General features: G+C 44.2%; 1 protein-coding gene across 4 annotated transcripts in view; it reads right to left on the reverse strand.

Moving 5' to 3' along the window:
* Positions 1 to 10,226, reverse strand: part of LOC126259744 (protein amnionless) — a 139,796-nt gene extending 129,570 nt beyond the window's left edge. For all 4 annotated transcript variants that reach the window (XM_049956733.1, XM_049956734.1, XM_049956730.1 and 1 more), the window contains exon 1: positions 10,172 to 10,226. In XM_049956733.1, coding sequence (XP_049812690.1) covers positions 10,172 to 10,211 — 40 coding nt within the window. In that variant the 5' untranslated portion in view covers positions 10,212 to 10,226. The remainder of the gene's footprint in view (positions 1 to 10,171) is intronic.
* Between the last annotated feature and the right edge of the window lie 16,568 nt (positions 10,227 to 26,794).

A 26,794-nucleotide genomic window follows, 5' to 3' on the forward strand; every position in this document is an offset into this window, starting at 1 on the left:
GATTAGAGCCCACACAGAGGCATACCGACAATCCTTCTTTCCACGAACAATACGAGACTGGAATAGAAGGGAGAACCGATAGAGGTACTCAAGGTACCCTCCGCCACACAGCCTCAGGTGGCATGCGGAATATGGATGTAGCTGTAGATGTAGCACAAGAGGCGGGAGTGCCGACTGTTCCCGCCAGCATCTCCGTGCCACTCTCCGCGTTCCAAGGAGCAGTTGCCTCGAAGGACCAGCAGATCGCCGATCAGCAAGAGCTGAGCGAGATGCTAATGGGGGGTGAACACACACGAACACAGACACAAGCGCCTGCCGCAAACACGAGAGATGTGCCCTCGCTCTCACCTCCGGCGGGTCAGGCACCGACCGAACCAGAGACAGAGCAGACAGAAGACACTAATAAATCCGAAGACGGACCGTGGCAGCAGGTCGGTCCACGACGCAAACCGCTCCAAAGCACACAAACAAGTGAGTCCACAAACTCGGCGATTGCTGTTGCCAACTCCAACTACATCGCTGAATTGCAACACCAGCAACACAGGGAACAATACGAACAACCCTGCGACTGCAGCACACATAAATACACAAGCAGCTACGCAGAGTCGGAAAAAGTCCTCGGCTGGCTTCCCACCAGTACTACGCAGACCTTAGTCTCCTAAACAAAGAATTTAATAAGAAACACAAACCAACAACATTCTACTCCAAATCCACCGGGGACCACGCCGCGCTGTACGTGCCGAACAAATCAGACTACACGAATCTGCTGGACTTCCCTAAAGAAAGAAATTTAGAACATTTCACGTATAGAACAGTCCTGGAAGAAGCACAGCAGTACGAGATCAAGGGGATAGATTCACGAACCCCCATCGAGACAGTACAGAGGAACTCACGGCCCTCGGATGGGAGTGCAATGACAGCGATACCATCTCACAACTACATGGCGGAGTTGGTCGACACGGCCATGTCCCGCGACTTTCACAGGGGCTTCAATGTAGGAATCTACAACACGCCGCGCACCCCTCAACAATGCCACAACTGTCAGCGCTTTGCTCACACATTAAGATTAAATTGCCATTCCCTGCACCATGTGTCAATTCGCTGCAGATCCTCCTGCATTTCAGTACAATTTTCCATTGTTACAACCTCTCGATATACCACAGCATCATGCGGTCTCGCTCCCCGCTGCCGCAACGCTGGTGGCCACACAACACAACATTGCGAACTCCCCAACACAGCACCACGCAAATGCGCCAATTGTGGTACGGCCCATCCGGCCAACTACAGGGGGCGTATTGTGTACAAAGAAGCCCTGAGGCGCAAAATAGCAAAACTCACAAAAACTACCGCCTTCACAATTACGAAACCGCCCTCTCGCCCAGTAAGGGGTGGAATATCCTTTGCTAAAGTGATCGCTGGCAGCCCAGCAGCGCAGGGTGGTCAGAGTAACCTCAGGGCACAGCACGCACACAACAAATATCCCCAGCAACAGACACACAACCAATACACACAACACCCAGCACCACACTCGCACCAGATATACCACACAAAACAAATAACAACAACACCCTACCCCTTGAGATCGCGGACTGCAGCCCACCACAGACTACAGAAGACGCCAGAGAAGGACAAGGAGAAACAACAGGAACAGGAGAGACACGACCACACCACAACAAGCACACAGTCAACAGGACAGCAATACGCACGAACGCAATTCGAACACCAACATAAGGACCCACGCAACACACCCACTCACCACAGAGACCACTCAGGCGCCCACAGCCGTCACTCAAACAGCTGACACAGAAGCCAGCCGGCCCGCATCTCGTGGTCGTGCGGTAGCGTTCTCGCTTCCCACGCCCGGGTTCCCGGGTTCGATTCCCGGCGGGATCAGGGATTTTCTCTGCCTCGTGATGGCTGGGTGTTGTGTGCTGTCCTTAGGTTAGTTAGGTTTAAGTAGTTCTAGGGGACTTATGACCACAGCAGTTGAGTCCCATAGTGCTCAGAGCCATTTGAACCATTTTTGAACCAGAAGCCAGCCCACACCAGACGTCAACACAAGCAACGGCGGCCGCCAACACAAGCAACAACCCACAGGCCGACACATCCAACATTACCTCAACAGTCCCAAGGATAATGGAGACATTATTCCCAGGACTCACGACCACCGAAGTAGTCATGAAGATTATGGGGTGTGTCTCACAACTCTTCATGCAGTTCATGTTGGAATCGCTCAACTGGACTAGCATACAAGCCATTATCACGCCACTATTTACTCCAATACAGAGATAATACGCCACACCAGCCCTGAAACGCTGACGCCAACACAAATTCACAGATCCTGTTTTGGAATTCCAACGGGATTGCAAACAAAAGAGCAGAAATGGTTGCGTTCATGGAGCGAAAGGGTATCCGAATCGCCCTAGTGAACAAACACTGCTTACGCATCGCAAACAGCTAAACATCCCAGGCTATTGCGTTTATCGTACCAACCGAGCGGATGGCAGGAAGGGAGCCGGCACGGCAATCATCATACACAGAGACATAGAACACACGAACTTTGAGCTCCCTGCGCTTGAGGGATTAGAGGCCACGACCGTCGGGGTCAAGATCAACGGAGCCAACACCGCACTGGTATCGCTGTACAATCCTCCTAGAAACATAGTAACGCGATATCAGCACAGTTCTCAACATAGCACCGCGGGCAATCGCCACTGGTGATCTAAACCCTAAACGCGAAACACCCCGACTGGAACTCACGAATACGTACCTCCAACGGCAAGAAACTATACGAGCACGCACTAGGCCGAAGCTACATTATACTTGGGCCGCACGTCCCCACGTTCGTTCCTACACAGGCCCGACACAGGCCGGACGTGCTAGACACAGCCCTCATCAAAGGCATCACACGCACTCTCAACCTCATGGTTGAAAACGATCTGGACTCACATGTCTGTAATACTGCACACAGAAGAAACACTGCAGGACACAAAACCACGCAGGATACTGAACTACAAGCGCGCGAATTGGGCACTGTTCAAGGAAACGGTTGATAGTCATATTCCGGACACCCACAAAATTAACAACACGCAACAAATTGACGAGGATGTGAAGGCTCTTACTACTGCCGTCCAAGACGCAAAGACTGACGCCATTCCATATACAACACCAAAACAACACTCGACGGCCCTGCCCCGTGAAATCCTGGGCCTTATCTCAACGAGGAACCGCCTCAGGAGATACTGGCAGCGTACCAGGCGCCCGGTCTTTAAACTGCACGTCAACAGACTCCAGGGTATAATACGGGACAAAATCCAAACATTTCGAAACGAACAATGGGGACAGAAACTCGCAGGGCTAGATACCCCACGCTCTGGAATGTGGAAGCTAGCCAGACACTTCACCAGGGAGAAACATTACATTCGCACTCTACAAAGACCAGACGGCTCAGCTTACTCCGCGACGGAGAAGGCAGAGCTTATGGCCACAACACTTGCAGCGTCTTTCATGCCGAATCTGGCTCCTTCATATCCAGAATTCACACTTGAAGTGGACCAGGAGGTTACGTGACTTGTATCCCAGCCCACGCGCGACGAAATTAGACACACTAGTACAAATGAAATTACATGGGTTATCAAGCATACCAAAGCTAGGAAAGCGCGTGAGCCTGATGGCATTCAGAACCGTGTCCTGCAGGGGTTCACGGAGGGAGCCGCAGAATACCTTGCACACATAACGAATGCCATCCTAAAACACCAACACTTCCCTGACTTTTGGAAGGGGCCAAGGTCCTGATGTTCAGGAAGCCAGGGAAAGGCCACTCCCTCTCACAGAATTACCGACCCATCAGTCTACTATACACGCTTAGAAAGATTGTTGAGAAGGTAATACTAAAACGCATCACTAGGCACTGCATCGCCAATGACGTCCTATGACAGGAGCAATTCGGCTTTAGGAATCACCACTCAACAAAACAATAGCTCCTCAGTATAGTCGAACATATAACACACGGCTGCAACACGAAGAAAACCACAGGGGCCGTGCTCCTGGACATCGAAAAAGCTTTCGACCGTCTTTGACACAATGGCCTTACACGCAGACCAAGCGAAGCTGGTTTCTCGGACGGACTCGAATGTCTCATATACTAATATCTCACGCAAAGATGTTTCAACACTGACGTGCAGGGCAAACAATCAACACAACACGGTATCGAAAGTCAAGTACCCCAGAGAAGCATCATGGGGCCCATCTTTTTCAGTCTGCACATTAACGACTTCCCAGCAACACAGAACACGACGTTAGCCATCTACGGGGATGACACAGCCATCCTTGCGCAAGATTGGAAACCGTCGAACATTAATTCACGAATACAAAAAATGGTTCAAATGGCTCTGAGCACTATGGGACTTAACTTCTGAGGTCATCAGTCCCCTAGACTTAGAACTACATAAACCTAACTAACCTAAGGACATCACACACATCCATGCCCGAGGCAGGATTCGAACCTGCGACGGTAGCGGTCTAGCGGTTCCAGACTGAAGCGCCTAGAACCGCTCGGCCACACCGGCCGGCTTCACGAATACAGACGGCAGTCAGAATTGCCGAGCCTTGGTTGGAACGATGGCGTATTAAAGTAAACGTCGACAAGTGCGAAGCAGTTCTGTTCACACGCAGACCGAAACTACTGCGCAAACATCAACACTGTAGACAGATAACACTATATACACGCCCATTATGTTTCCGAGGGAAAGTCAGATATTTAGCTGGACCGGAAACTTACATGTGAGGGCCACATCGAATACGTTGCCAACAGATCGCACGCGAGGCTCAAACTACTCTACCCAATGCTCAACAGGGAAAGCACACTGAATAAGAGGGTGTCGAGGTCCATATACACGACACTGATTCGATCTCTGATGACGTACGCAGCTCCCGCCTGGGGATATGCAGCTTCTACACGCCTGCGCCGCCTGCAGATCATACAGAACAAAGTGCTACGCATCATTAGCAACGCTCCACGTCACACACACACCGTGGATCTACACGATGAATACCGCCTTGAAACCCTCAAGGAAGAATCCATAGCCGGCCGAAGTGGCCGTGCGGTTAAAGGCGCTGCAATCTGGAACCGCAAGACCGCTACGGTCGCAGGTTCGAATCCTGCCTCGGGCATGGATGTTTGTGATGTCCTTAGGTTAGTTAGGTTTAACTAGTTCTAAGTTCTAGGGGACTAATGACCTCAGCAGTTGCGTCCCATAGTGCTCAGAGCCATTTGAACCATTTAGCCAAGAATCCATAAAACACCCCACATGACTATACAGGAACTCGAGACACTCGAACAATCAAACTGCCTATTGGCTTCTGTCTCGGGATCTTCGGCAGACGTTCGTCTGCTGATTTTACTGTTTCGCTAGCACGTGTGGCTGGCGTTGTCAAAGACATATAGTCTGCAGCCGCGAGCTCGGCCCCAGTTCACCACCGGCAATAGAGGGTGAAGCTTTGACAATGCCAGCCACTCGTGCTGGAGAAGCGTCAGTAAAATCATCAGACGAACGTCGGCCGAAGAACCCTAGACAGAAGTCAATAAGCGGTTTGTCAACAGGTGGACACGAAAGCCTCAACAATTTTGTACTCGAACAATCCTTTCATCCTTACTCTGGGAAACTATGATCACAAACATAGGTGAGAGCATAAGCGGCCAGACACTACTAGCTAGGGCATAACCACATATGGCAAGCTAACATACACCAACAAGCGACAAACGTCGGAAAGCCGCTGCATATCAGCAACGTTGACTGGATGTGCCAGCTGCTATTAAAACTGACCAACAGGCTACAGCAGGGAAACCGACGAACTCGCCCACTGACGCACGAACAAATCGCCACCATCACCCTACACTGTGCATCTGGTATATGACCTATCGGACACAAAACGATGATGAACCTAACTGTTACAGGTATGCTGACGCTGACCGAGAGATCAACACCGGCACCCAAAGTCGAAGTTTGGTCATGGTGATTTCTCCTTCCTGAATCAATAAAGTTATTATCACGGGTAGTTTTAGTGTATTGAATACTATTAACTATGACGCTCAGATAACAGTTTAAAAATGAAGGTGGCTAGCACATGTTAGTGCGTAAATTAGTGAAATTAAATTTGATTAGGCGTTACCTTCAATTTTAAGAGGCAGTGATGCTATGGACGAGGAATAAAAAGAAACTACATATTCAGGGATCGACTTACTACTGAGAAAATGTCAGGATCCGTGTCAAGACAAAAAAATAATAACCGTTGTACCGCTGTGGCTTATTAAGGTTTGAAATCAATATAGTAGTCATACGAACAGCCGTATCTAGAGGGAGTGTAGCAAAAATAGTACAGGAGAAGAAATATGATACATACGCTCGAGGGCCATACTGAAAGTCATGAACAACCGTTTGTTACAACAGCAAATTCCAATAATGTAATGAAAATGGCAACTTTAACATAATCTGCAGGCTTGACACCGTGTGTTGACGCATTCTACACTGCATATATACGTCACGAGTCATTGTAGGGTGCACCAATAGTATAGATTTTCTCTCCTAATCCAGTTGCGTACTGAGCGTGGAAAAAAGACTGCGCATACTCGTCTTTAGGTGCGCTAACCTCTTTCATCTTATATACTTCCCGTAAACTTACACAACAGGATTTCGCGAGAACTATGTTGTTTTTCTACAAAGGATTCCCGTATAAGTTTCCCGAACAATTCAGTTACACACTTGTGTGATCTACACCGACCTGTTAGGATCTAGCATCGTAGTTCAAAATTCTTTCGACGTGAGTTGTCATTCCTTGTAACGCCATAAATGTCTATGGCGTAACGACAGGCCACATTTTCAAAATGACAGACAGCAAGGTTTCTTTTGGACAGCGTGCAGTCGTCGAATACCTTGTGAAGGAGGAGATTCATCTCAGTGTTTATCGTGCATGTAGAGATGTGGTCGTTGGCCAACTGTACTGTTGGGAGACCGGTGACCACCTCCACTGTGGAAACTCGAGCACTCAAGGTAAGCTTTACGTAGATCGCCTTCGAACTGCCTCCACGGTGCACAAGGGAAAGGTCGACGAGCTCATTAGGAAAGACATACGTGTTACTGTGAATTAAATTTTTTATAGTGGGAATATTGTAAGTTTGTTGCCCGCAGAACTGATCGTCGATCTATTCCCAATGGCAAAAAAACAATTAACAATGCGCTGTTGTAGTTCCTCGATAAACGTTATGACATACGTAAAAGTAAAAGTGGTATGACATGGTTGGCTGGGTAATCCCAAGCTCTGCCACTTAATTGGAAAGATTTTTCCTTTCCTTCGCGAAGTGTAAAAATTGAGTTTTAAGGGTATCTGATAAATGTAAATGACTATAATGGAAGCGTCTGTAGTGTAGTGTCACGTTTGCGTTACATGATTGCTACTCCTCTCGAATAGTACCAAGGAGGTCGCCAAGCTTAAGTCGCCATCCAACGGACGGATCACCATCAGCAGCGTAATATGCCGTCGCTCCACGAGACACTGCAAAGAGGTTTGGAATTTAATCCAGGGCTTGCTGCCAAGTCTGGTGATCGGGAACTTTACGCCACCACCACTCCTCTGCTTGGCCGGAAAGGTAAAGGGAAAGCTGCCAACAACGCGTGGCGTACCGAGACGGTTACCCATCCAACTACCGGCCATGCCCATAGGAATGGGAAAAACCGACCGGTAAAAAACCGATACCGGTATTTTAGTTCCGATTAAATGTTATTTTTCGATATTCGTTTGATCTCAACTGTAACAGGATTTTTTTTCATTTTTTACCTACAACCAGTTTAAAAAAATCAGTAGATCAATTTGCTATTGCAGCAGTACTATAATGTTTTAAATAAAACGTTTCTTTTTTAAAATGGGCAATATTTATTTGTAAAGTTGTATTTGCTTTGGAATATTAAACTGTTGCAGAAAATAGGAAAAGCGATCAGTGTAGTTTTTATAACAACGCCGACAGTTAGCAACTACAGCATTGCTGAGACAATATGTATGTACTGCCGGGTAGCGTCGCCTATTAGACGCTAGACTGCACATGCAGAGTGCAAAACTTCCCCGCACCTGGTCTATACGGTAGTTTCTCGTTGTCCTGAGATATCTGTTGTTTGCGGAATGGAATCATTCCTAGTTTTGGATTATTTTACTACATGAACCAACAATAAAGCACAATACACTTGCTTCAAAAATTTAAAAACAAGGAGGAGGCACAAGAAATTTGCGACATCAGGAGAAAATATCCACAAGTTCCATGAAAGAGAAACCAACTTTGATCGATGTACCTATAATTCTACTGACGTGCTATAAACATGGTATAATAACTGAAGTCTTAATTTTGTGACTTCTTCAGAGTGAAACACCGATACCATAAAAAATTGGTGATGCGCGAAGGTCATCAGCTTGTGACCTTTCCCTCTCGCCGTCGCCGCGCCCGTCTTCTTCACGTTCGCCGACAGTGCTGCAGAAACTAAGACCGATTTCTACCACAGCCTAAATCCCATACTGATCGAGAGCTCCTATTCCTTCACCTTCTTAGAATTTTTCAGTCTTTGATCGAAGACAACGTTTATTACTGGAAATAACGGCAGCAAAAAATCGAAAATCGGTTATTTCGGAAACCATTATTTTGAACGGTTTTAATAGTCAGGTTAAAATACGGACGGAAAAAAATGGTTGTTTCAGCGATAGCGGCCAGCTTATCTTCGCTGGTTTGACGAGAACAGTGTGTTCAACGAACCAAGGCCGTAGGCATCGCGACATATGTTTAAGAACATTTATTCCGTTATGCGAATCGCAAAATAGGGACCACTTTCGATAACTTTTGCAAATTACTCATTTTCCCATAAGGTTTCGTTACTTTTGGAAGACGCTGTATAAAACTTCCTGGCAGATTAAAACTGTGTGCCGGAGCGAGACTCGAACTCTGGACCTTTGCCTTTCGCGGGAAAGTGCTCTACCATCTGAGCTACCCAAGCACGACTCACGCCCCGTCCTCGCAGCTTTACTTCTGACAGTACCTCGTCTCCTACTTTCCAAGCCTTACAGAAAGTTTCCTGCGAACCTTGCAGAACTAGCACTGCTGAAAGAAAGGATACTGCGGAGACGTCTATGCTATAAACAAGCCGTTATATCATTCATATCGAGTGTTGATCTTAAATTAAGTTTTGTTGTTGCACTATTAATCAGCATGACTTCTTAACAGCAGGTTCCAGACGTTTTCTGACCTGCATTTGTCACATCGCATATATCGCATGCATTTTCCATTGTGTGAACAAAATACGTGTGTTTTCGGTGTGTAGTGTTGCCAACCGAAAACACACGTACGTTGATCACAAAATGAAAAGTGCGATGTGACAAATGTAGGTGAAAGAGCGCCAGAAATCAGCCAGCTGGAGAATGGAAACCAACCAATACATCTACAGGACCACTCACATGAGTTAACAGCACTGGAAATCGTAAGTAACACCGAGCGATGGGCAACAAACTGCCATTACTTAGTTGCATAGACGGCATATACCTCCACAAATCTAGAGCGACTAAGGGAAAGACGGGAAACAGAAAAAAATGACCACCAATTTTCGTAATTCTAGCTTCAAAATTGCCTTAGCAGCGATATGTGTTCAAAAAACCTTTTACCCTCTCACCCGCTGAGCGGTGGAATTTAGAAACATCCCTTCTTAACGACGCCTACAGTATGAGATAAACACCCTCACCGAATATGAAGTTTCTGTCCTTAGCCACTTGCGCTGGGCGGTGACGAGTCAGTCAGTCAACACATTCCCTTTTACGAGTACATTTAGAAATAAATGGCCTTATCTTTTGATTGCAGTGACTCAGAAGCTTAATTTGTTTATACCGTCAAGGAACCGTAGAACTTTGTATTTGATATAAATATCTCTAGCCGCTCCTGAGAGAAAGAGGTCTCAACAGACGGACAGACAGGCAGACACACCTTCAACAAAGCAATCCTATCAGGGACCCGTTTTTACCGACTGAGGTGCGAACCCCTAAAAACGACAGGAACATCTGTCGAGTAAGATTCTGTGCACGGTTTGCTGGAGATTTCTCAGTGACTGGTGTGTAACGCTCGCTCCTGCCACCCACGCTCACTCACCGGCGGTCCCCGGCAGCGGAGCTCGCCGTGTTGTCGCCATGCCGGATGCAGACTGCAGACTGGCCGTTACGGTTGGCCCCCAAACCGACGGCGCCAGATGTGGCCTGCGGTGTCCGGTGTCACACGTCACCGTACCACTCAACTCACTGCACGATTACACAGCTGCACTTCTCCCTGTTCGCCCTACACGTCTTTAATCTTCTAACCACAAAACAATACAATTATACTTATATTGATATAGTGTCTATTCTTTCGGACACCAAGAAAAATTGCAAATGATAAACGGGTATTCGTTGGACAAATATACACTGCTGGCCACCGTAAATGCAACACCAAGAAAGACAAGAGGTAGCACAACAAGATTTATTTTGTAGATAACATGATGACCAAGTATCAAATGATTACGTTTACAGACGTCTGTGACATGTGGTTCCTGCCAGAATCAGTAGCCAGAGTAGCCGCCATTGTTGGAGATCACCGCTGCCACACGTCTCGGCATTGAGTCAAAGAGACGTTGGATGTGTTCCTGGGGTACAGCAGCCCAAGCAGCTTCCACAGCTGCTAAAGATCATCTGGTGTGGCAGCTGGGGATGTAATCTGGGTCACTCGTTGAGCAACCATGGACCACATGTTTTCTATCGGCGAAAGATCCGGAGAGCGAGCCGGCCAGGGAAGCGATTCAATCTGGTTATTGACGAAGAACCTTTGGACAATGCGTGCCACGTGTGGTCGCGCATTATCCTGTTGAAATATGGCTGTGGCCGAGCCCTGAAGGTAAGGAAGGACAACTGGCTCCAGCACCTCGGATATGTAGCGCCGGCTGTTTAAAGTACCGGCAATGCGTACTAGAGGCGTGCGAGAGTAATATCCAATACCGCCCCATACCATAATACCCGGTGCAAGACCAGTGTGGCGGTGCATAATGCAGCTGTCCAGCATCCTCTCTCCGCGGTGTCTCCACACTCGAATCCGACCATCGTGGTGCTGCAGACAGAAGCGTGCCTCGTCAGTAAAGACAACGTCATTCCATTCTGCCGTCCACATCCGTCTGTCATCACACCATTGGCGACGGAGACGTCTGTGGTTCTGCGTCAGTGGTAGACGAAGCAATGGACGTCTTGCGGACAGACCACTCTGCTGTAAACGGCGTAGCATGGTACGCGCAGACACTGGATGATGCGTTACAGACGCAATGTGCTGTGCTATGGTTCGGGATGTCACTGAGCGATCCGTCTCTGCCATGCGCACAATTTGCCTATCAGCACGTGCAGTGGTGCACCGAGGTGAATGCGATCGACCACGTCGGTCCGTCGTACCCTCCTGCATCCAACGGTCACATATCCGCATTACAGTTGTTTGGTTTCGTCCAACACGACTAGCGATTTCTCTGTATGATAATCCACAATCTCGGTAAGCCACTATCCTTCCTCTGTGTAACTCGGATACTTGATCAAACGATGTTCGCTGTTGTCTACGAGGCATAACTGATCGTCTTGTGAAACAACCACAAGGTAAACACACGTGCCGAACGTACACTCGTCGAAATCGCCAAGCCTTAAATGGCGCTATGAGGTGGCGCCACAGGCGCGCGTGATGTGCGTCTGCGCTGAAATTCTAATCAGTTGCATATCTCATCGATGCAAACCCATGGTGTAAATTTCACTTGATTCGGATGCTTCCTTCAGGGTGTTGCATTTACGGTGGCCAGCAGTGTATTATACTAGAATTGACATATGATTACCTTTTCACGCAATTTGGGTGCATAGATCCTGAGAAATCAGTACCCAGAACAACCAACTCTGGCCGTAATAACGGCCTTGATACGCCTGGGCATTGAGTCAAACAGAGCTTGGATAGCGTGTACAGGTACAGCTACCCATGCAGCTTCAACACAATACCACAGTTCATCAAGAGTAGTGACTGGCGTATTGTTCAGCCACTATTGACCAGACGTTTTCAACTGGTGAGAGATCTGAAGAATGTGCTAGCCAGGGCAGCAGTCGAACATTTTCTGTATCCAGAAAGGACCGTACAGGACCTGCAACATGCGGTCGTGCATTATGCTGCTGAAATGTAGGGTTTCGCAGGGATCGAATGAAGGGTAGAGCCACGGGTCGTAACACATCTGAAATGTAACGTCCACTGTTCAAAGTGCCGTCAATGCGAACAAGAGGTGACCCAGATGTGTAACCAATGGCACCCCATTCCATCACGCCGGGTGATACGCCAGTATGGGGATGACGAATACACGCTTCCAATGTGCGTTCACCGCGACGTCGCCAAACACGGATGCGACCATCATCATAAACAGAATCTGGATTCATTCGAAAAAATGACGTTTTGCCATTCGTGCACCCGGGTTCGTCGTTGAGTACACCATTGCAGGCGCTCCTGTCTGTGATGCAGCGTCAAGGATAACCGCAGCCATGGTCTCCGAGCTGATAATCCATGCTGCTGCAGACGCCGTAGAACTGCTCGTGCAGATGGTTGTTTTCTTGCAAACGCCCCCATCTGATGACTCAGGGATCGAGACGTGGCTGCACGATCCGTTACAGCCATGAGGATAAGATGCCTGTCATCTCGACTGCTAGTGATACGAGGCCGTTGGGATCCAGCACGGCGTTCCGTATTACCCTCCTGAACCCACTGATTCCATATGCTGCTAACAGTCACTGGATCTCGACCAACGCGAGCAGCAGTGTCGCGATACGATAAACCGTATATTCTAGAATATTTCTTCTTTTACTTCGCTATCTGTAGTTTGCAAGGTGCAAAGATAGGTGAACTGAATCACTGTTTCGATTTACTCTGCATCTGCTTTAGTTTGCCGCGAGACAATTAAGAATTTTGTGTTACTGTTAATAATTTGTAGACCTATATCATATAAGCTTTTGCACAATATTGTGGTGGATTTCTTGTTTATTTTCTCCTAAGATTACGATATTATCTGCAATTTCCAGTATGTTCAAACTGTGCTCTTGTTTTGTTTCAAGTTGCGATGATTTTATTTTCCTGATGATCTGCTCCGCAATGGGGTCCAAGAGTGATGATAGCAAAACAGGTCCTTGTTTGGTTGCGGAAGTAACATGATACATTTTGCGACAGACTGTTTTGTATTTTAACTCTAAGGTTTGAATTTTGAATGCACATTTTTACTAGCTGTATAAATTTGATGAGATGCTACGTTATTTCATAGTCATCCAAAGATGGTTTCAGTTAATACTATCATATGCTTCCTTAATGTCTATGAAAAGCACGTCCATATTCGAAGCACATTCGAATTTATTTTCATATAGGACTCGTAAAATAAAAATATTGCTCACTGTCTATTTATTTCTTCTAAAACCAGCATGTTCAAATGGTTGAAATGGCTCTGAGCACTATGCGACTCAACTTCTGCGGTCATGAGTCGCCTAGAACTTAGAACTAATTAAACCTAACTAACCTAAGGACATCACACACATCCATGCCCGAGGCAGGATTCGAACCTGCGACCGTAGCGGCCGCGCGGTTCCAGACTGTAGCGCCTTTAACCGCTTGGCCACCACGGCCGGCCCAGCATGTTCATCATCAATTGAGAGTGTTATGTTTATGGAGGGTGTAATGCGGCATCCAATAATTTCAGTTCCAAGCTGAAAGGCGTAATGTTATTGTATCATTAGTTTTATATGTCTTGTTTGCAAAATACTAAAGAAAATTATTTACGGAACAATGGAAAACTGGTGTAGCCACCTTCGGGGGAGACCAGTTTCACTTTCGGAGAACTGCAGGAACACATGAGTCAATACTAACACTGCAACGTATCTTAATAGGTTGATAAAGGTGGGATTATGGCATTTATAGAGTTAGATAAAGAGTTTGAAAACGTTGGTTGGAATACGGCTTTCGAAATTCTTAACGCAGCTGAGATAAAATACAGAGAGGGAAATGTTTTTATTACTTGAACGAAAACCAGACTGTAGCTATAACCGTGAAATGGCACGAAAGGAAATCAGTAGCTAAGGAGAGAGTAAGACAGGATTATAGTATGTTCCTCGTGTTATTCAATCTCTACACTGAGAATGCAATAAAGAAAAGCAAGTAGAAATTTGGAAACGGGATTAAAGTTCAGGAAAAATAACTGAAAGATCTGAGAACTCCGCCATAGCCAGTCCCAAGCCCGGTTGAAAAAGGAAAATGGGGAGGAGTAACACCTCGTAAAAAAACCCTCAACGGCAGTGAAGACGGAGATGAAGATCATCGATACGGCGGAACTGGCGGAAGAGGCAGCCTTGCTTTTTTGGGATATTATAAAAGCTATCGTCCAAGGTTATTTGGACAAAGGGCACGACGGTTCCACAGGTTAGTGGCGGTACCCCTACAGCGTCTGTTCCACATGTTAATGGCGGCTGATCTATAAAACTCAGAAGTGTAACCCTGAGCTTAACCAGGCTTAAATCTCAATTTCAGTCACAAACCCAGTCCAAATAAATCAACATGGACACAGCACCTTCAAAGACAAATTACCCCAGTGGGTAATGCGGCTGAAAACCCGCAAGTGGTCTATTCGGATTCTGGAGAGACCATAGAAGTGTGCTTGGAGGTAAATCGGAGTGCCTCAAAACCCCTTAATAATAAAATCAAACCAAAATCGAGAATTTGGCTAATGACATTTAATGTAAATTCTCTCTTAAAAATGAGAAAGCTAAAAAACATCCTGGACAAATCTGGAGAACGTAAAATCAAAATTATCGCATTTCAGGAATCACGATATACAGATGAAAATCCTTTTGATTCAGAAGGATACAGGATATACAAAGGAAAACCTGGAAAACGAGCCATAGCAAACTGTCCACAATTTGGAACTGGATTTATAGTAGATAAATCAACACTTGATTCAGTCACGACTTTCAAATCTTACTCGGGTCGGCTCTCCACGATGACAATAAAATCAGCTAATAAAATATACACTCTAATCAACGGACATGCACCAACTAACATCACTAACAAAAACAAAGTAGAAGAAGTAGAAGAATTCTGGAACCAATTAGATAATATTCTCCAAAAAATTTCAAATAACCCCGTCAAAATCCTTATGGGCCATTTCAATGCAAAAATTGGTAAAGAAAAGAAATATCGATATTGGGTTGGTAAATGGGCAGGACATACATAGACCAACCGGAATGGCATGCGACTCATCGAAATCTGCAAAAACAACGATCTATTTTTCAAATTGACATTTTTCAAGAAAAGAGCCTCGAAAACCAAAACTTGGATCTTACCTAATCCATTACTAGGTGGATATCAGTTGGATCATGTAATGATCTCCCGCATAAATACAGTAGAAATCATAAAACTTAAGTCCTTAACGGGCTAGACCTAGATTACCCAATGAAATTCTCCCTAGATGTCATTCCAGAAAAAAGAAAATTCACTAAGAAATCTCCACACCGTATATATGATGTACAAAAGATAAATGGTAATGAACAATTTACAAAAGAAACACAAAATTTAAAACCACAAAATTGGCAACAGCTGCAAGCAGGACTTTTAAAAGCAGCTAAAACTGTAGCACCGCAAACAAGAACACGTAAACACCCATGGTGGACAGATGAGTGTGACCAACTGATAAATGTCAGACAACAGGCATGGCAAAATTGGTTGTGCAACAAAAATCAAAAGACCCTGGAAGATCTCAAAGACACCAGGAAAGCAGTCACAAGAGCAATACAAACAGTCTGTAAACAACATGAAGACACAAAATTGCGAGACATGGAAGATGATTTCAAGAAAAACAACTCCCGAAATTTCTACAGAGTATTCAAACAAAAATTAACAAAGTACTCTCCTCGATAACTCCAATTCAGAAATGAACATGGAGAAATTGCCCATATCAACACCGAAAACTGTGAAATTCTTGCACAATCCTTCTCTAAATTACTGAATTGTGGAAAGCCTGTAGAAACATTTGAGTTCCGTCATACACAACGAAACCCAGACTCAAAGCCACCAAGTTTAAAGGAGATTAAAGAGATAATTCAGTCACTGACAAATAAGAAAGCATCAGGAGAAGACCAAATCACCGCAGAATTATGGAAAAATGCAGGAGAAAATCGTATTGCAAAACTCAACGAAATTGTAGATCAAATCTGGAAAACTGAAAAAAATCCCCACAGATTGGAAGACAGCAATCATACATACATCCTCTGTACAAAAAAGGATGTAAAAAAGACCCCAACAACTATCGTGGAATCTCTTTATTGCCAATAACATACAACATTCTGTCTAAAGCCCTACTAAACCGAGCAGAACCTCAGCTGGATTCAAAAGTAGGTGAATACCAAAGTGGATTCAGAACAGGTCGATCATGCGTAGAACAAATCATTAACTTGAAAAATTCGATGAAGTATTTGCATAGTACTTCAAACAAAAGTTATGTCATCACGTTTGTTGACTTTAAAAAAGCGTATGACGGTATAGACCGAGAATCCCTTTTGCAAGTGTCAGCAGAACTTGGACTAGATCAAAAGACGGCAAACATCATAAAAGAAACACTCACCGAGACCAAATCCAAAGTAAAATTTATGGGAGAATTGAGCACAGAATTTGAAATAGACAAAGGAGTACGACAAGGGGATGGACTGTCCCCAGTGCTCTTCAATTGCGCTCTTGAAAAAGTTGTTCGAGAATGGGGAAAAGAAGGTGTACCAGCACACAGACTGGGATCAAAACGTAAGGGCATAGAATTAGACTGTTTAGCATTTGCTGACGACATGGCACTGATAACCCAAGACATTACCGATGCACAGAAACAGCTAGAATTATTACAAGAGCAGGCAGCAAAAATAGGATTAGAAATTTCATTTGAAAAAACAAAATTTATGACTGACATCAAAGATCTACCTTCTGATCTCAAAATTGGTAATAACTACATTTCTCGAGTAAAAGAATTTAAATATTTAGCTGAATGGATTGCAGAAAACTGTAATAAAAGAAATCTGTCAGATCAAGAGTCCAGAAAATGGAGGCGGCGTTTCAATTAACAAAAAACGTTTACAACAAAAAGAGTCTCTCGTCGAACTGCAAAATACGACATTACACAACGGTAATTAAACCCGAAGCTCTCTACGCATCTGAGACACTAAATCTTCAACACAGAACACTAAAAGGGGAATTAGAAGTGAAAGAACGTAAAATAATGAGGAAAATCTTAGGACCAAGAATTATAGATGGTGTGCATTATACAAAACCCAATGCAGAAATATATAAAAATATCTCAAAAATAACAGACCCAATGCGCATGAGAAGAATTCAATTCAGGGGGCATTTAGAAAGAATGGACTTAAATAGGTTAACGCACAAAATCTATACATTTTTAAAGAACAAAACTACAAGACCGAACTGGTACAAACAGACGGAAAAAGACCGAAGGGAATTAGGGTTTCCAAATCTACATGACAGAAATTAAATCAGAAAAATCACAAACACTCGGGGTTTTGAGGAAGAAGAGAGAAAAACTAACCGACTAACCGACATACGTGGTCTGCGTAAACGAAAACTAGCCCATTCGTTGCGTATGAAGAAATACTGGGCGAAAAGGAAGGCCAACAAATGTTGATTACGCGTGGTCCTAAGTGATCCATCCGCGAAGAAGAAGAAGAAGAAGAAGAAAGATCTGAGGTTTTTCAGTGACATTGTAATTCTGCCAAAGGACTTTGAAAAGCAGTTGAATGGAATGGACAGTGTTTTGAAAAGAGATTGTAAGACAGATACCAATAAAAGTAAATTTGGGAACTAGATTCGGAAATAAGACACTGAAAGTAGTGATTGAGTTGTACTGTTAAGGGAGAAAAATAGCTGACGCTGGCCGCAATGCAGTGGATACATGCTATGCTTGTCGGGTTAGCAGCCGGATCCAAAATTCAAATTGAAATGATATTTCGGCGCTTCAAGAAACCGCCGCCTTCAGCTGAGAGACGCCAGAGCCACTGCACGTGTCTCAGGTAGCACACGGCGGGTGCGTCAGAAACCTCAGAGCCGCCCCTTAGCAGGGACGGAGGTGAATGTTGGCAGAAGTGACACACCAAAATCAAGAAAACTGCCACTAAGTGTGTTGGGAACCACATCACAAGCGTTGTGACAGGATACGCGTTAAAAGGGGTTCCGCGCCTTTCTTAATGCAAACCCCTCGTCTGAGTTGAAAATCTAATCTCTGTCCCCTCCCTAAGGACACCGTCCCAACACCGGGACATGTCAGCAGCTGCCTATGATTCCTTATACTTCATCCAGTGCTCGGTGACGTTCCGTGAGGCGACGATGTCCCACGCATGCACCATGTGCCCCACAAGCTGTCTGGCCTACGTAATCTTTGCCACAGGAACACGGCATTTCATACACGTCTGGATTCCTTAGTTCCAAATTATCATTAATAGAGCCAAGGAGGCCTCTAGTCTTGGACGGGTGACTGAAAAAAGTCTTCATGTTCATTCTTTTTAAAATTCTCCCGGTTTTGCAGACACGTTCGTAGTATAAGAAAGGAATGCAACTATTTCACATCCATCTTCCTGTACTTCCTGCGATGGTTCAAATTCCAAGACGAGGCAAATCTACTTATCGGAAGAGCCATTCTGTTTGAATACAGACTTCAGATGTTAAATTTTTTTTGGCAAGCGGCCAACGTTAGAAATGGCCTGTGCTTTTCGTGCCAGAGCCCTATGGACATTACTGCAGTTGACAGCTCATTGCTTGTAGACGCCGGCCAGTGCGTGCGGGTTTACAGTAGAAGCTGTGACCTGTTCTCCCATTGCGCCTTTTATAAACAGCACATAGAAGGAAAGGAGTTTTCCATCGCTTTCAACTTCTGTTTATTATGTGACGACGAGCACAAATCCGTATCCGACCGCTATGATACATCGAATACATCCTGAAAATAAAGAACTTTTAGAGTCAATGACGGCGTGCGTTTTTCTTGTTTCTTTTTTTTCCCTTAATTGAGACAACTTACAGTTATATCCAGACTGTATACAACTTGCCTTGTTGTCTCCTGGTGACTTCCTGTGGAAGATGTAGGTCTTCTGTTCTATGGGATCAGTATTAATCCAAGTGTTGCTAGACTAGTTTTGGATTTGCTGTAGTTCAACAAACCAAACTTAGAATAACTGTTTTTTGGTTTAATAACGCTTATACTTTTTATGTAAACGCTCTGAATGGTTTAAGATGCAGATATGGGCACTATAATTTGAGAAAAGCATTTTTTTCATTTCTGGTACATCACGAATGAAGAGTTTATACCCTCGATAGAAGACAATAATATTGCCTTAGCTGGTTACCGGAGAACTTTAATTCACTTCACCCTGACATTAATTTCACAATGGATGAAGTGAGTTAAAGTATTCCAGAAAAAAATTAAGAACATCCACTCCATGTGCCTAGACTATGAATGTGTCACACACATACCTCTAAAAACAGGTATCGAGGCTGCTATTCTCACCACCCATCATCAGAATCTTCCACAAATTAGTTTACAACCATGGGAGATAGCCACTCCGATGGTTAGATTGGAAACCCAATGATTAACTAAAAAGTACATCAAATTCAGCAAATGACAGAAGAGCTTCATCACTTCCAGATCCAATTTTTCGTTAAATAAAATTATTGACTGTTCAATTAGAATGTGCATAAAAAGAGACATAATATCACAGATAAGCAGAGGATATGATAGATCCAGGCCTAATGACGTTAGTCGCTGTATAAACTCCACAGGGTTATAAATGTGGTGATCACATTTTCCAACGAAAGGCCGAAGAACTCCCGCTAAATTCTGTGGCAAGATATGGGTGGGTGCATATAGGCTATTGACGAACTGACAGTGTGACATATTGGAGCCCCTTCTTTGTGGATTTTTCGGCACAACACACAATCTCGATGGAACAGCCGCACCCGATGAATTTTCTTCATCACATTTTCAGGCAACAACAACGACAACAACCTGTTTTACAAAAGCGAGATGGTCTTACTCTTTATCCTATTAATGGGGTCTCTCTGTAATTTTCCGTAATGTGGACCATCAGGTAAAGAATTCATTTTGAGCTTGTCTATTATATAGCAAAATGAAAGAATTAAATTAGTATAGCAAATAGTCACAGTGGCTGATCGCTGGAATAAAAATGGATGAGCCAACCACTCTACGACGCACTAAAATTTCCAGCCTAAAAGCGTTGCTGTGCGCAAATGCATATAGCTACAAATTGGGTCTAAATGGTGACTGATAGCAGATAGTTGCAGCAATGGCTACTAGAAGTGTATCTGCATGATGTCCAGTTACTGAGTGAAAGCCATTTAATAACCATCTATGTCTAAATTTCATCCTCACATATCCGAATAGCAGCTCTAAGTTAGTATTATTAATGAAATTATTGATGAATTAATTATTCAATAATAATAACACTGCTCGTTATTTAAATCTGTTGCCACAAAGAACAAATATGATGGCAGGAGCGGGTGCGGTTGAGAAAGATGCACAAGCTGATGGGACCATGTATGTCGTAAAGTGTTTGTTATTTGCTTTTTTGTGTCTCTTGCGATATTGTGAGAGTTGCCCTTTTTATGCTTATTTAAACGTCGGGTATAGTACGTAGATTTGAAAGGTCGGTGGGTGGCCAATGTTAAAAGACGTGCATGTTTTGAGGAATATTACTCACACGTTTCGAGTGATGAATTTAAATAGTGTTTAAAAATTACGTATCTGTGAAACGCTAGAGAGAATTCTTGGGCTACGAGGCTGTATAAGTAGCGGGAAACCAGCGCGCGTCGTCAGCCGGGCACTCTGGGTCACTCTTGGTGGTCAGTTTTACGGTAGCAGCCAGCAGTAGTCAGTCTGTGCGACGCATATCTGACGTGCGAAAGCCGCGATAGTAGTAGTTAATAAAAACATCATAGTAATACAGATCACCCCGTTGTGCTTTGAACACATCGTGTGGCGGTTTTGCGTATCATCAACATGGACAAATGTAATGAATATGGATGATATGATACTCTATGATATACTGCAGTTTGAATTCACTCTGATATATAGCAGTTGCATTGATTTGATTTTGTAAATGATACTGACAATATTATACACATGTATAATACAATATTCATACTATAACTTCTCCCAGATAATTATTTTGTTCAAATTGCACAAGAATTCCACCTTACGTAGTGTAATAATGTTGACTGTAAGTTGTTTTCATATCAACTAAAATTACAGTTCGTATATCAGAGCTTTTATAAATTTTGTCTTCGATGGATTTAATTATTCTTAGCAAATTGATCATAAAAAGGAGTCACAGAATACCACCCGCACACAACACTGACGTATGCTACCAGAAATATTTTTCTCTGGGATTCGTGCGTATTTTAATTTTGGCCTCATACATCAGCAATGAAATCTTGTTCAACAATAAATACCATCAGCACTGTTCTTATACGATGCAGTCTGATTCGATTAATTTATTTTTTTTATTTTTATTTTTATTTTTTTTTTATATATATAAATAGAGTTCAGTACCACCGGTGCACATTTATTTCTTACACATCGGAATATTGTTTGCAGTTTCAAGTAATTTAAATTTGCCGCTGAGATAAAAGTTAAGATGGCGGCCAACAAAAGATAGAGGATTTCTTTTTTAATTAAGATTTTCCTTTGCTCAATAAATAATTAATCATTTTGATGCCACCAAAAAAATTATTAATACTGTTTTGCAAATTAGTTTAACACAAACCCTTGATATTTCGACCAGAAGTACAGACGAAGTTCCTATATAAACGCAACTAACAATGGCTGCGCTTCTTGCAGCTATGATACAACAATTAATACAAAATTATAATTAAAAGAGGAAGTGATTTTTCAATAATTAATCATAAATAGTTTTAACTCATTTGGCTCTATTTGTTTTTTACCAGCAAATGAACATAAAACTACAATAATTTTATGTTAAATGTTTTTCATTCAACAGACCTCAAATCGATTCGCGTCTTGCGTCGGTGACGTACATTAGAAGAAGACGACAAAAGTGTACAAAGCAATAGAAAAGAATGACATAGATTCACAAAGAGTGTGAGACAAATATTGTCTCTGTTTTACATAATTATCATCTTTTTAAGAAATAATTACATAATTGAATGAATATTATTGGTTTACGTAGTTTTCCACACGTTCATATTCCACTCGTCACATAATAAGTATATACAGGGTGTTACAAAAAGGTACGGCCAAACTTTCAGGAAATATTCCTCACACACAAATAAAGAAAAGATGTTATGTGGACATGTGTCCGGAAACGCTTGATTTCCATGTTAGAGCTCATTTTAGTTTCGTCAATATGTACTGTACTTCCTCGATTCACCGCCATGATTTCATAAGGGATACTCTACCTATCCTCCTATAACATATGCTTTTACAAGTACGACACAACATGTGGTTCATGCACGATGGAGCTCTTGCACATTTCAGTCGAAGTGTTCGTACGCTTCTCAACAACAGATTCGGTGACCGATGGATTGGTAGAGGCGGACCAATTCCATGGCCTCCACGCTCTCCTGACCTCAACCCTCTTGACTTTCATTTATGGGGCATTTGAAAGCTCTTGTCTTCGCAACCCCGGTACCAAATGTAGAGACCCTTCGTGCTCGTATTGTGAACGGCTGTGATACAATACGCCATTCTCCAGGGCTGCATCAGCGCATCAGGGATTCCATGCGACGGAGGGTGGCTGCTTGTATCCTCGCTAACGGAGGATATTTTGAACATTTCCTGTAACAAAGTGTTTGAAGTCAAGCTGGTGCGTTCTGTTGCTGTGTGTTTCCATTCCATGATTAATGTGATTTGAAGAGAAGTAATAAAATGAGCTCTAACATGGAAAGTAAGCGTTTCCGGACACATGTCCACATAACATATTTTCTTTCTTTGTGTGTGAGGAATGTTTCCTGAAAGTTTGGCTACCTTTTTGTAACACCCTGTATATATATACAGGGTGAGTAACCTAACATTACCGCTGGATATATTTCGTAAACCACATCAAATACTGACGAATCGATTCCACAGACCGAACGTGAGGAGAGGGGCTAGTGTAATTGGTTAATACAAACCATTAAAAATGCACGGAAGTATGTTTTTAACACAAACCTACGTTTTTTAAATGGAACCCCGTTAGTTTTGTTAGCACATCTGAACATATAAACAAATACGTAATCAGTGCCGTTTGTTGCTTTGTAAAATGTTAATTACATCCGGAGATATTGTAACCTAAAGTTGACGCTTGAGTACCACTCCTCCGCTGTTCGATCGTGTGTATCGGAGAGCACCGAATTACGTAGGGATCCAAAGGGAACGGTGATGGACCTTGGGTACAGAAGAGACTGGAACAGCACATTACGTCTACATGCTAACACCTTTTTATTGGTCTTTTTCACTGACGCACATGTACATTACCATGAGGGGTGAGGTACACGTACACACGTGGTTTCCGTTTTCAATTACGGAGTGGAATAGAGTGTGTCCCGACAGGTCAGGCCAATAGATGTTCAATGTGGTGGCCATCATTTGCTGCACACAATTGCAATCTCTGGCGTAATGAATGTCGTACACGCCGCAGTACATCTGGTGTAATGACGCCGCAGGCTGCCACAATACGTTGTTTCATATCCTCTGGGGTTGTAGGCACATCAGGGTACACATTCTCCTTTAACGTACCCCACAGAAAGAAGCCCAGAGGTGTAAGATCAGGAGAACGGGCTGGCCAATTGATGCGTCCTCCACGTCCTATGAAACGCCCGTCGAACATCCTGTCAAGGGCCAGCCTAGTGTTAATTGCGGTATGTGCAGGTGCACCATCATGCTGATACCACACACGTCGACGCGTTTCCAGTGGGACATTTTCGAGCAACGTTGGCAGATCGTTCTGTAGAAACGCGATGTATGTTGCAGCTGTTTGAGCCCCTGCAATGAAGTGAGGACCAATGAGGTGGTCGCCAATGATTCCGCACCCTACATTTACAGTCCACGGTCGCTGTCGCTCTGCCTGTCTGAGCCAGCGAGGATTGTCCACGGACCAGTAATGCATGTTCCGTAGATTCACTGCCCCGTGGTTTGTGAAACCCGCTTCATCGGTAAACAGGTAGAACTGCAACGCATTCTCTGTTAATGCCCATTGACAGAATTGCACTCGATGATTAAAGTCATCAACATGTAATTGCTGATGTAGCGACACATGAAATGGGTGAAAGCGGTGACGATGCAGTATGCGCATGACACTACTTTGACTCAGTCCACCGGCTCTCGTAATGTCCCGTGTACTCATGTGTGGGTTCATGGCAACAGCAGCTAACACACCAGCTGCACCCGCTTCTCCTGTGACGGGCCTGTTACGTACCCGTTTGCGTGCTACGACCATACCTGTTGCATATAGTTGGCAGTAGATGTTTTGCAATGTGCGGCACGTTGGATGCTCTCTGTCCGGGTACCGTTCTGCATACACCCTGCAGGCTTCAGCTGCATTTCGTCGACACTCGCCATAGATGAGTATCATCTCCGCCTTTTCAGAGTTCGAATACACCATAGTCACAGTTCCTACAACACTACACTATCACAGACGTCTGGTAACACGGTGTACTGCAGTTGGTCTGCGTGCGGAGACGAATGCAGAATAACAATAGCAGCAAGCGCTACATGCGGACACTGCGACAGCTAGACCAAACCACAACAGTGCATTACAGTCACACTCGTAAACACGGTCGTCATCGTAAACATGTCCCTGCAGATGCTGCTCGCCGACCGTGGCCCGTGTTTGTTACAACACGCAACTGAACGTCGGAGGTTTCAAGCGTCATCTTTAGGTTACAATATCTCCGGATGTAATTAACATTTTACAATGCAACAAACGGCACTGATTGCGTATTTGTTTATATGTTCAGATGTGCTAACAAAACTAACGTGGTTCCATTTAAAAAATCGTAGGTTTGTGTTAAAAACCTGGATGTTATAATCGCCAGAGCAGAAATAACAGACGGACAGGATATTTGGCTTTTGTCGTCCATATACGCTCAGTACTCGTATGATATAGAACCTTTCCTAGACAAAATAAAAGACATTGCATGACACTCAGAAAGAAAGGGGCAGCTCATTCTAACCGATATCAACACAAAATTCCCTTTGTGGAACTGAGATAGAATTGACGCCAGAGGACAGCTAGTGCTTGACGTGGTAAATGAATGCAACCTCTCCAAACTGAATAGGAAGGGACAGCCACCTACCTACCGCGGAGAGGCCGGTGCCGTAAGTAACATAGATCTTTCTCTAGGGAACGCAAAATCTCTTCCACTAGTGAACACAAGGAGGGTATTAGATAGAGCCACACACAGCGAGCACAACGCAGTCGTCATAACCACCGACAGATATGTAAATACACATAAGACAGACCATGGACACAGGCATTTACTAGTAGGAAGGGCCGACTGGCAAAAAGTTCGAGATATTGTTGAGGCGTCGTCACTATACATTGTTTAAGGCAGTATAGATTACAAAACTCATGTACTGACATAAGTCCTACAAAGAGCACAGGAAGCAACAATACCACGGGAAAAAATGGGGGTGGGGGTGGGGGGGGGGGGACAGAAACAACTGTGGTCGACAGAACTGGCAAGATTAACGAAGGATTCACAGGACCAAAGAAAGTACTACCAACAGGCAACGACAGTTCCTGAAAGACAGATAAGCCTCGACATGTATAGTGACGCCAAACAGAAATAGCAAAAACAACTAAAGACAACAAGGCAAGATTACTGGATCAATTTCGTCAAATCCAGCTACAGAACGACATCTGGGGACAACCATTCAAGATAGAAACAGAACGACTTAAGACACCGACAGTTCTGCCAACACTGAAACCAGCTGATGGCACAATGACCAGAGGATAGAGAAGCACAGCAGACTATCTCCTGAACAGGCTCCTCCCAGATGACGACCCCACACAAGACGAATGCTGACCTAAGAGAGAGGACAAGGCAACCATACATCAGTGACAGTGTAACCATACCATTCTCACAAGAAGAAGTGGCGACGGCAATCAGCAGGCTTAAAAGCAAAAAAGCACACAGCCCACACAAAATAATTTCAGAAACAGTAACATAAATCACATCTTTCCTTATTAACATATTCAACATGGCAGAATTCCAAACCTCTGGAGAAATGCTAATGTAGTAACAATCAGGATACCACAAGACAAAGAGCCAACAGATCCCAAAGTGCACCGACCTATCTACCTCTTAAAAAACATTCGCCAAGGTACAGGAAAGGCTCCTGTGTGACCGATTACAATCGCGCAGAGGCATCCTCGGCCTAACGCCCCATCTATTAGGCTTCACGAAAGGTAGATCAATAGAAGAAGCCGTCAACTAAGCACTGACAGTAACTAAAAGCATCAGCGAGAAATACTTGGCCGCCATACGAACTGACATAGCAGGGGCTTTTGACAACCTTTGGTGGCCGTCCCTCTTCGCAAGGTTAAGGGAAATGAGGCTGTCAGCTTCCCTCTACAATAGCCTCCTCGACTATTGCAGAGGCAGATTGGCGGAGTGGAGGGCTGGTACACGGAAGGTTGTCAA

Source organism: Schistocerca nitens, chromosome 5 (genome assembly GCF_023898315.1).
Source record: "Schistocerca nitens isolate TAMUIC-IGC-003100 chromosome 5, iqSchNite1.1, whole genome shotgun sequence".
In the NCBI taxonomy this organism is placed as follows: Eukaryota; Metazoa; Arthropoda; class Insecta; order Orthoptera; family Acrididae; genus Schistocerca; species Schistocerca nitens.